Source organism: Rhinolophus sinicus, linkage group LG06 (assembly GCF_036562045.2).
Source record: "Rhinolophus sinicus isolate RSC01 linkage group LG06, ASM3656204v1, whole genome shotgun sequence".
NCBI classification, from domain to species: domain Eukaryota; kingdom Metazoa; phylum Chordata; class Mammalia; order Chiroptera; family Rhinolophidae; genus Rhinolophus; species Rhinolophus sinicus.
The window spans coordinates 116299903-116311215 of record NC_133756.1 but is presented as its reverse complement, the minus strand read 5'-3'; the positions used below and the strand labels follow the sequence as shown (position 1 = coordinate 116311215).

The 11313-nt window shown below is 45.5% G+C and overlaps 1 protein-coding gene across 1 annotated transcript; it reads right to left on the bottom strand.

The window, feature by feature from the left end:
• Positions 1–3475: 3475 nt before the first annotated feature.
• Positions 3476–9906, bottom strand: KCTD14 (potassium channel tetramerization domain containing 14). The gene is made up of 2 exons (XM_019726391.2): positions 9714–9906; positions 3476–5120 (listed from the first exon to the last, which is right to left on the bottom strand). Exons 1-2 carry the CDS (start codon positions 9774–9776, stop codon positions 4446–4448), a joined length of 738 nt encoding a protein of 245 aa, XP_019581950.2. The 5' UTR covers positions 9777–9906; the 3' UTR covers positions 3476–4445.
• Positions 9907–11313: the final 1407 nt, after the last annotated feature.

Sequence of the window (11313 nt, the reverse complement as noted above, 5' to 3'; positions counted from 1 at the left end):
TGGGCCTCAAGGTTTATCCACATACCAATTCCCCCGGCTTTTTGCTTGATTTTGGAACCCCACCATTGCCATGAGAATAAGTCCCACCTAGTCTGCTGGAGTGTGAGTGACCACATGGAACAAAGCCAAGTTGATCCAGTTAAGGCCATCTTAGACCAGCTCTACCCTAGCTGATCCACCATCTGACTACAGATTCATGAGTGATCCCAAGACCAGGAAAAACTGCCCAATCTGTGAGCTTATGAGAAATAATTAATTATTGTAGTCTTAAGGCATTGAGGTTGGGGGTCAGGGGCTTGTCATGTCGTCAGACAGTCCCTAAATTGCCAAGTCGACTTGCCACACTTCCATAGATTCAGCTGGTAAGGAGACAACAAGCCCACATTTATGTAGACAGTTTATTATTCACAGCATAGCAGGTGGCATGAACTTTGTGTTTGTATTGGTTCTCCGTGTCCCCCTAGATCCATGGGGGTGATGTAGGTGAATGCCATGCACACGATCGATCTCTAACACCAGTGAAGAATACTCAGCTTAGGGAACTCTCAATCTTAAAAGACGAATGTTAGCAAACCTGCACTCTGGTTAGGAAACAAGTCAGACTTACAACGCAGGGAGAGATGCTTTTTATTACCCTGAAATGTCTTCAGGATTGGAGTTATACTTTATTACCCTATAATGTAAGTAAATCTGCTCCCAACCCCTAAGCACCACTGCAAACAAAGCTGTCAGTTTCATTTGCTTAGAAACACCAACATTTCTTCCCACAGTTTGTTACAGAGCAGTATAACTAACTAATCTGCAGTGCAATCAACCTACCACCAAGAAGTGTCTAGCCATGCCCCCCTCCCCCCACCAAAAAATACCATTTAAGGGACTTAGTCTCTGCTGTTGGACATCCATCAATTGCCTAATCATCTATGGTGAGAAGAAATCTATATTGTAGAACCTATGCATAGCCTCCATTTCTGCCATTGTGGCTTTTCATGACTCCACTGAGCAAGCATTGAGGAGCTAGGGAAAGAAGTTGAATGATATCCACAGGTTGGATCAGTGTGTCGTCTGTTTGTTTGTTTGTTTATTTATTTATTTATTTATTTATTTATTTATTTATTGAGCCTCTTCTAGAATGGATACCCTTTGAAGGGCATTCATAACAGACACAAATATTTTCACTATTCCAAGAGGTCCATCCACATACCAACTCCCCAGATCTTCTTTCACTCTTGTACTTTCCAAGTCTGACCAACCAGAAGGGACTTGGGCATGCAGTACCTAGGGATCAGATTTCCAGGACACTGAGCACAGCAGAAAGGGGAAGAGAATGGATGGGGAAGGGGTGGGAGAGCGTGAGGAAAATAAGTAGATAATTTTTTTAAAAATCTAAGAAAACAATGTAGACCTGAAAACCTGGCACAGTGCTATGAATGAAGGTATCTCTATGAGGGCAATATCAAAGGTTTTACTCTTTTTTGTGTTTTTCCTATGGATTATAATGACAGTTATACTTAGCATTCAATCTTGTTTTCCCCCTCTGACTATAATTTTCTTTAGTTAATCCCAATAGATCTGAAAAGTCACCCCTACAAATGAACATACAGTATTTTAAACATTATTGTGTCTTACTGTTCTGTTTTTTCTGTTAGAAAACAGGAAGGGAGGAGATGGTATTATTGGGTAGGCAAACAAGAGTGTCCACTTAATTTTTATACTTCTAATTTATATCTTTCTGGACACTTTTTCCCCATAACCACGTAAGCCCTGCCACTTTAAATCCTTTTTGATGTTAATATTTAATTAAATTGCATAGACTTAAATGAGCATTCTCCTCTCCAATAATTTTAAGCCATCTGTAAATATTACTTTAATTGCTATATAACATTGCATTATACCGTGTTTCCCCGAAAATAAGACCTAGCTGGACCATCAGCTCTAATGCATCTTTTGGAGAAAAAATTAATATAAGACCTGGTCTGATATTATATAAGACCCAGTATTATATTATATACATTATATATATTATTTATATTATATTATACCGGGTCTTATATTAAGACTGGGTCTTACATTGATTTTTGCTCCAAAAGACGCATTAGAGCTGATGATCTGGCTAGGTCTTATTTTCGGGGAAACACAGTATAGATGTATTAGGTTGGTGCAAAAGTAATTGTGGTTTAAAAAGTTAAAAATCATTGTAAAAACCACAATTACTTTTGCACCAACCTAATAGGATTCAGTAGTGATGACCCTTCTTTCATTTCCTTTTTTAAAAGATTTTATTGGGGAAGGGGAACAGGACTTTATTGGGGGAAACATATAAATATATATAAACATATATATAAGTCAATAACCTGACTTATTTCCAATTGATTTGCTATTGTAAGTTAAGTGAGATAAAAGTAGTATGTTATCTTATTTGTATTACGGACAGGGAGTTGGAGGGGGATATTTAACTTGCCTTTGTTTAATAAAATAGTTTGGTAAATTGCTTAGGAAGAGAATCAGGTCCCAAGGGATGCAGGCTAGAGCCAAAGCAATAAAAAATGGTAGCTAGACTGGAACTTGGACTTCTGGCAAATGACAAGAACACAAGAAGGCTGGTAGAAACTTGGCATGCCTCTAAAGCAGGGGTGTCAAAACTGCGGCCCGCGGGTCAACTGCGGCCCATGATCCTTGTTAACTGGCCCGCAGCAAATTCCAAAAATATATTTAGTTTACTTAAATAAACCAGGTGAGGCAAGACATACTTCACCTCCAGTGAGTGGCCCGGCTGTTTGTGTATTTTACCGCATATGGCCCTTGGTGACAAATGTTGAAAACAGTTTGGACACCCCTGTTCTAGATGCTCCCTATGCTGAATGAATCCAACAGAAGCAGAGAACCAGAGCCAACCATGAGAAGACAGCCCCTCTGGGAATGTGCGGAAATCTTGGGAAGAACATTGATCTTTCCAAAATTCATGAAATTGAAATTTTAAGCAATCCTATGTCAATCTTAAGAAGCAGGGTGTCTCCTCACAATCTAATCTCATACTGATCATACCAACCAAAAGGTATGAACTTCTTTTTCAGGCTTTCAATAAATAATGTTGAATTGCTTCATGATAAAATGTTCAAGGAGACATACAGGAGTTTTCCACTTTAAATTGTCAGCCATATTAAATACCAAGAAAGGAAAACATGGAACAAACTTTGAAAATAAGAAAAAAGATGCAACTTACAGAATTATAACACTTGTTGAAAATGACTTTGTTCTGAGCAATTTTATGTTTAAATGTGGAACTCCCTGACTCAGTGCTAATTCCTTAAACTTTGACAGTTAAACTTGACTTTCAGTCCTGGGGAAGGCGGGAATACTGGGAAGGGAGTCATCTAACCCAGATCAGGACTTGTAGAAGGATGAATGTCTATATGTATGTATCCTTCTTAGAGTTACATATGTCTTCGGTTGAGAAGCAGAACCTGACAGGGTCTTCTTGTGCAAGTGGTTTATTGTGGATGTGCTTTCAAGGGAAGGGGAGTGAGGCAAATGGGGTAGAGCAGAGGAAAAATGCTAAGCAAGAATGTGGTGTCAGATGAAGATTGACTTCAGCCTGATCCCACAAAGAGCTCTGGAACAGGAGCTGCTCCAGAGTTGGTTCTTCCTTGAGGTAAGGGGTCAGTCGTCTGTACTTCCACACAAGCCAGATGGAAATTCTTTCCTAGAGCAGGTCTCAAGATTAGAGTGTATCATAATCACCTGGAGAGCGTGTTAAACCTGACTGCCGGGCCAACCCCCAGGGTTTCTGATTCAGTAGATGGGGGCGGGGGGCGGGGGCGGGGGTGGGGGGGGTCAGAGAATCTGTATTTCTAACGAGTTTCCAGGTGTTGCTCATGCTGCTTGTCCAGGGACCATATTTTGCAAACCACTGCTCTAGAGCAGAGGACAGCTGTGAGGCTTTAGCAGCCAACACTCAGGGCATCTGGGAAAGGAGATCTGAGCGTCATCTACTGCAGGTACTACCTTGGCGTCTTCCTCCTAAGGCACATACCAGGGCTAATGGATTGGCCCACAAGCTGAGGCTGGGTAGACTACGTTTTTTAGATGAGACTTTCTAGATTCATGGTATCCTGTTAATTTCCTGTTGACATCCCGCATCTTCAACCAAAGCATTTTTGGAGCATTCCAATTCATCTCAGCCTTGCTACTGGACTTCAAGGGAAGGGTCTGACAGGTATTAATACGTGAGGCTTTAAAGAGGGAGCAGTCACACCTCACTAGGCAAGTACAGCGGAGTCCGTTGCAATGAGTGGAAAGTCCTCAAGGGGGAGACAAATATTTGGGGGCAAGCTTCACAGACCACCTTAGAAGTTGTTTGATGTTTGTTTGTGAAATTAAAGGAAGATGGCTTTTGAAGGCAACTTTAATTTCATAAGCCCCACCAGAGTAAACCCTGCCCCTGAGGATCACCACCATTTGAAGAGGAACGTATAGAAGTATTCACAGGCCACTAGCCTAGGTAGGAATGTCTTCTTGGAGCAGTAGTCGTACTCTACCTGGTACCCTTGGGCCTCAATGTCCATCCGCACGGAGTCCAGGAGGTCCCTGATGACCGGGGACGCCTTCCAAGGCCCGAATTTGACGACCAACCTCTTGTCCGCCTCCAGGACGCGCAGGGATTCGGCACAGTGCGCGGCATCCTCTTCCGTGCGCACCGCGCACACGAGGACGCTGGAGCAGCGCGCCGCCACGGCCTCTGCGCGCGCCAGGCGCACCATGAGCTCCAGGTTCTCGCTGTAACCGGGCACTCGCAGCAAGAACTGCTTCCGAGCCACCTGCTCACCAAAGATCTGCGGCGTGTCCTCCAGGAGCTTGACCAAAGGTTTGATTTCGTAGAACTGAGCCTCACGGTACACCTCCGGGAGGTGCTGCGTGGGCAGCTGGCCGCAGCGCAGGTAGTCCAGGATGGGTCCGAAATAAGTGCCGGGGCGATCAATGAAGAAGCGGCCTTTCGCATCCGTGAAGCTCTTGGCTGAGAGGGAGAACATTTCTGCCAGCTTTGAGCCCGGCAGTTTTCTCAGGGTGCCTAGGGTGGTCGTATAGAACTCGCCTCCCACGTTCAGCTCCACGACGGGAGATACCTGGAGGCACAAGAAGCAGTGAACCAATAGCTCTACCTCCAGGGAGCTCATGACTTACTTTCAAGTTTCATTCAAATTATTTCAAATTTCATTCAAATAACCCCGCACAGAATTTAGGAGCGCCATGAGTGTCTTCAGCTATGGAAAGGCTCTTGTACCGAAGGGGTACGATGTATATAGCTCAAGGGAATGGACATTTTAAGGAAGAAAAATATTTCCATTTGATATAAGAATACATATTCAAGCATTTTAACTTTCTCATTTAGGTCACAGCATATTAGTAGGCTGCTGCGGAAGCAAGTCCCAGTGACAATACTTCTAAAGCCTGTGGCCGTTCGCAAGGTTTTTCCCTCCTTTCACCTCAGTCTCCTCGTTTATAAAATGGGGATATGGAGCTGTTGTGAAGTCAGGTGTTCCCAACGTGGGTGCTCAGATCTAAGATATAGTAAAAAAGGAGGAGGGGCAAACCATTTTCACCCTTTCTGAAAGGCCAAAGAAATCACACATGCATTCATTCAGGAGGCGTTTTCGCAGTACTTCCTTGCGTCCACTTCCTCTGCTGAGAGATGAGGATAAAAATTCTTATTTCCTATAGATCAGAAGTTCTGATTAGCAGTTGGCATGACTTTGATGAACAAATGGAATTTGTTTGATGGATGTTTTGTCAAAATACAGGCTTATGGAGATTAAATATCAGGAATATCCTTGGTGGTGAAAAGGCCAGTAATAGCAGGTACAGTGGAGGTAAAACTGCCTCCTAAACTATAAAGGGAGGTATACATGTTGAGTTAGGGTAAGCGGTTCAATAGAATTTTTAGAGGCCTCTTCTCTATGGGCAACCTTGGGCTGAGCACTATGGATGTGGGTGAGACCCCCATGGTGCCTGCCTGGAGACGCCCACAGCCCCATGTGGAGAGGAACGTGGAAACAGGCTGCATTTGAGGAATACTAAGTGCTGTCACACAGGCCTAGCAAAAATACCAGAAGACAGTATAGCAATGATTACACATGAGGTGATATACCAGTTGTGTCCTGACAAACCAGCTTCCTGAACGACTTACATTATTTAAAATTCACTCACTTGTTCAATAATATGCATGTGCCTGCTTTGTGCCAGGTATCGGGGACACAATGAGGAACAAGCAGGACACAGCCCCTCTCTCACAGCCTAGTGACTATGCAAAGCCCTTTGCATGTAGTCTCTAACTCAATTCTCATAGCTATCCTATGAAGAATGCATTAAGTCTCCATGTTACAGATCAAGCAACTAAGGCTGAAGGAGGTGAAATAAATTGCCTAGGATCAATCAGCTATTAAGTGATGATGTCAGAATTTGAATTCAGGTCCCATTTTACCCTGAAGCTTGTGCTTTTAGTCATTGTATAAATTAGTATTCAGCCTTCAAATATATCCACTCTTCATTCCCTTAGTTACTCATTCATTCAACAAAATGTAGGGAGGACCTGTTCCATTCAAGCCTCCTAAGTAGATGCATACAACAGTCCTTACCCTCATGGAGCTCACAGGGGAGAAAAGGAAACAGATGGCTTAAATGTATGAGCGAGAAGGAAGACTCAAAGGTAGGAGGTGTCGGCTTTTTGTGGATGTGTGTTGGAGATTATCAGGGAAGGTTTCCTAGGGGATGTGATGGCTGCTGCTGCAGAAAAGATCTGTGTAGTGTTACAGGGAAGGCTGGATTTCTAAGAAATCAGTGACCTGAGAACTCTACCACAAGTCACTGCAGGGCCAGGGCCAGGGCTCCGAAATGTCCTTCCATTTCATTTAGGGGTGACCTCATTTTCAACTTGTCTGTGAACTCTACCTCTAAGATTAAAGTACTGGAATTAAGAGAACCAAAGACAGCCAAACTCCTGGGGAGAATCGAGTTGCCATGGCAACAGCTCCTACCAGGGGACAGTTCTGCAGGCGGGAGGGGAGAAGGGAAAGGAGAGGATGCACTCTGACAGCAGCCATACAATACAGCCACGAGAAAAATAAGCCCGGAATCTGTGACTCCCTCTTTCTCCCATAAACCTCAAGTCCCCTTGGGAAGGCGCTTCGGTTAACACTGAGGTCCCTCTGTACAGCTGATAGTTAAATGCAAATTTGCAGATGTTGACCCTTGAATGAATCCATGTGCTCTCATCACTCCTGTAAGCTCAGAGGTGCTCTTAATGCCCCCACATTACAAGCAAGGGAAGGTCAGAAAAAAGGGTCACACAACTAGTAAGTGCTGAAGTCTGAGCTGAGACCAAACCCATGTCAGTCTGACTCCAGTACAGCATGAGTGCCCTGTCCCCACCACTCGGGCATCCAGTCCCACTGTTGCCAGTACTTAGCTGTGTGCCTGGGGCAGCCCACTTCTCTGGGCCTAAGCTTAGTCATCTATAAAATAGGGATGCAAAATAGATGAAGAGAACGCTAAGTCTCTCCAGCTCTGAAAGCCTAATGAATCCAGTCACTTCAGTGCTGTTTCTGAAGCTTGTTGCCAGATGCTTCACAAAATAGCTTCCTGCCCTAACATTCTCGGCCCCATTTCCTTGTTTATCAAATAAGACCTCTGCTCTGTTTCCAAGCTTCTTCATTCTGTCTCTCTTTCCATCCTTTTTCCCCCAAAACTCCCAATCTCTTTGGAAATCCCAGACTTCCTACCTCATCCATAAGTACTACAGCATGTGTTTCTAGCAGATGGAAGAGTTCTTTTCCACCCCTCTTCCGGACCACCTGCTCTTTCTTCCCTGTGGCATCTCTTCCTCACCTTTTCTACCAGTCACGCTGCTGAAGCATTCCTTGGTGGGAAAGCCTGTCTCAGGCCCTGTATACATGGGCTGGGGACACATGGTCTTTAGGAGCCCCTGCTGGGTGCCAGGCCAGTGCTGGCCATGAGGACACAGGGATGAGTCAGACACGCTCAGCTCTCCCCCAGTTCTAGTCTAAAGGATCCCTACACATCTGCAAACCCCCTGCCAAACATTCATACATTTCCTTAGGTCACCCTTAGTGGAGTCAATGGAGGGACATCTCCATTCATATGTCCCTCAAGATCTCCTCCTACCTCACAACCTGACCTTTTCCATTGTTTCCTATCTCAGTTTTCTGAGCCAGAATCCCAGGCTGGGCTATAATCTTACATTCTGCTTCCATGCTAAACACACCCCCCACACACACACACACACACAAAATCAGTCACCAAGTCCTAAATGCCTGAGTCCTGTAGTTCCATGACACCTTGCCCCCCTCAAGTGCCCTCCCCCAATACAATTTATACTCTGAAGCCAGAGTAGTTTTTCTGAAGTGCAAATCTGATCTGTCACCCCCTGTATTAAACACTTCAGTGACCCTGTATTCCCTTCCAGATAAACTCTAGACTCCTTAACAAGGTTTACAGGCCCTTAGCAACCCTGGCAATCAACTACCGGAACAGCTTGCTGCTCCCCCACCCCCACCCATCCACAGCAGGCCGGGCCACTTGCAGCCCAGGCTTGCTTCACTTAGCCCACTCGTCCTTCAACCTAATTCCTCCAGGGATCTTTCTAGATGGGTTGTCTCTTTGTGATCCCAGAGGGCCTTGTACTTCCACTGTCACAGTAGTTACCTATCTTATAATTCCCTTTACATCTGGATCCCCCATTAGGCTGTGCGGTGCCTAAGGAAGGACTATCCCTGATTCATTTATGTCACCAGTACCTACTGCAGGGCCCAGCAGTAGGTACTGGTGATGCTCAGTAAATGTCTATTGAATTGAATGGAGCTCACTTGGCAGCACCGATTTACAGAAGCACCTGGTATTCTGACAAAGGTCAATCTGCCCTACCTGGCGTCATGCACCAGGCTGGCTCCCTCTCTTGCTGGGTAATTCATTCGGACATTTATTGAGCACCCAGGCAGCCCTGCCACTGAACAGGTGACTTTGTCAATAGTCAAAACAATGACGTTATAATCGCCCTATGGGAAAGAACCACAGTCTCCCCACTGCTGGATCTGCTTTCCCTTTCTACAAGTTTTCCTGATGGCACCTAGCCCAAGACAGATCAGAATGCTCTGCTCCTAGCGCCCACCGGACCTTTTCCTGGTCCTCCCCCAAACTTCCCTCACCCAAGCCCTGGGAGGGGGCAAGCCATCAGGCTGACTCAGGACCCAGCCAGAGGGCTGGGCAGGCTGGAGAGGGTGGAGGTTTGAGGGGTGAGGGAAGGATACACTGGCAGCCTTTGGTTGGGTCTGCGTCTACCCGGGCAGGAGGGATGGGAGCAGGGAAGGGAGAGAGACAGCGGAAGAGCGGTCAACTAGGACAAACCAGGGAACAGAGAGGACACACACAGAGCAGCTAAAACAAAGACCAAGAAAAGAAGGAGAGAAACCAAGGCAGCCAAGCAAGAAAGAGGGCAAAGACGAGAGGCTGGACAGAGCCTGAATGGGAACTGAGACCGTGGCGCGGAAGGAACAGCCGGGAGAAACAAAGAAGGCGGGAGTCAGAAGGCGCACCAGAAGCGGGAGCTGGGACGGAGGCGACTGACCCGAAGGGAGGGACGGACAGAGTGAAAGAAGGGAGAGGCGGCAGGACAGGCTCCCGCCGGATCCGGGCTGTGCACTCACCGTTGGCGAGCCCGCGGGGGCCGCCTGCCGCAGGGAGGGAGGCTTCGAGGGCAGGTTCATCATCCTGGCCTTGCAGGCAGCTGGCACCGCGCAGCCCGGCCGCCGCTCCGCACCCCGCCCGGCCCGCCACGGGCGAGATACTTGCGGGTGGCGGAAGTACACCTGCTCCCCGCCCTGGGGTGGGGGAAGCTGGTCCCAGGGTGTGGTTAGAACCTAGGAGTGTCGTGGGCTGCGCCTGGCGCCTGGCTTCGGGGGAGACCCAAGTCTAGCCTCTTCCCCTCTCACCCGGGTGTCCCCGACAGCCAAATGGGGGAGGCAGAAGGAACTGACATTGAAAGCAGGAGACTATTCCCCACAGTCCTAGGGAGTGAAGGATCACCAACATCTGTTTTACAGATGAGAAAAGTGGGGCTCCAGGAGTTGGGGGGAGGGGGCCAGTGAGGGCTATTTATCCACCTCAGATCAGTTGCTAAACGTGCAGTGTGACCAGTGATGAAAAGAACTAAGATAACTTGTGTGGTTATTTTGCTTGTTAAAACTGTGAAAATTACTAAAGGAAACCTCAACTAAAATTGGAGTTGGGAGGGCCTGTACTGGGAGTTCTCAGGCTTTACTACTCATGATCGTTTACCTCCAAACAGGGAGAAAGGCTAACGTGGATCTCCAACAGGAAGATTTTTCTACTTTATTACCACAGTAGGTGAAAGGAAGATTTTCTCCTTGCATGGCAACAGCTCAGCCAGTGAAAAGCCACTATACTTACAACTCCCAGTTTCTGCCAATGGACTCTCTTTTTGGGACACCCCTCCCAGCTCCCCCTTTGCTCTGCAATGGAAAGGTCCTCTCCTTTGTTTTTAAAACTTGCCTATGGTTTTGCCATAACTTGCCTGTCCTACATTGCCATTCTTTGCTGTTCCCAAATAAACCCTTTTTTTTTTTTGCTGATAAAATAACTGACTTTTTAAAAAAATCTATATCAACAACATATAACCCTAAAAGAGGGGAAGCATAACTCCCTACTCTTAAAGTATGGGCTGTGCATAATGACTTTCTTCCAAAGAGGACAGTATGAAAAGGCAGCAAAAGAAGAATAACTTTACAATGGAGAAACTGACAAACACTACTTCAGCCAGATGTCAAAGTCAATATCAAGAGTCATAAATCATGACTGGTAGTATTTACTTTTTTAAAAAATAAATTTTATTGGGAAACAGTGTGTTTCTCCAGAGCCCATAAGCTCCAAGTCGTTTTCCTTCAATCTAGTATGATTCCACTTATATGAGATATCTAAAGTAATCAAATGAATAGAAGGTAGAATGGTGGTTATCAGGGGCTGGAGGGAGGGAAGAAAGGGAAATTTTTAAATGGGTATAGAGTTTCAGTTTTGTAAGATGAAAAAGTTCTGGAGATCTGTTACATAGCAGTGTGAATACATTTAACACTACTGAACTGTACACTTAAGAATGGTTCAGATGCAAATTTAATGTTATGTGTTTTTTACCACAAAAAAGAAGGAAAGAATTACTTTTGGTTATAAACTAATAAACTAATGGTGAAAAAACTTGGAAAAAATAATAACAATAATAACCAACCAGTATCT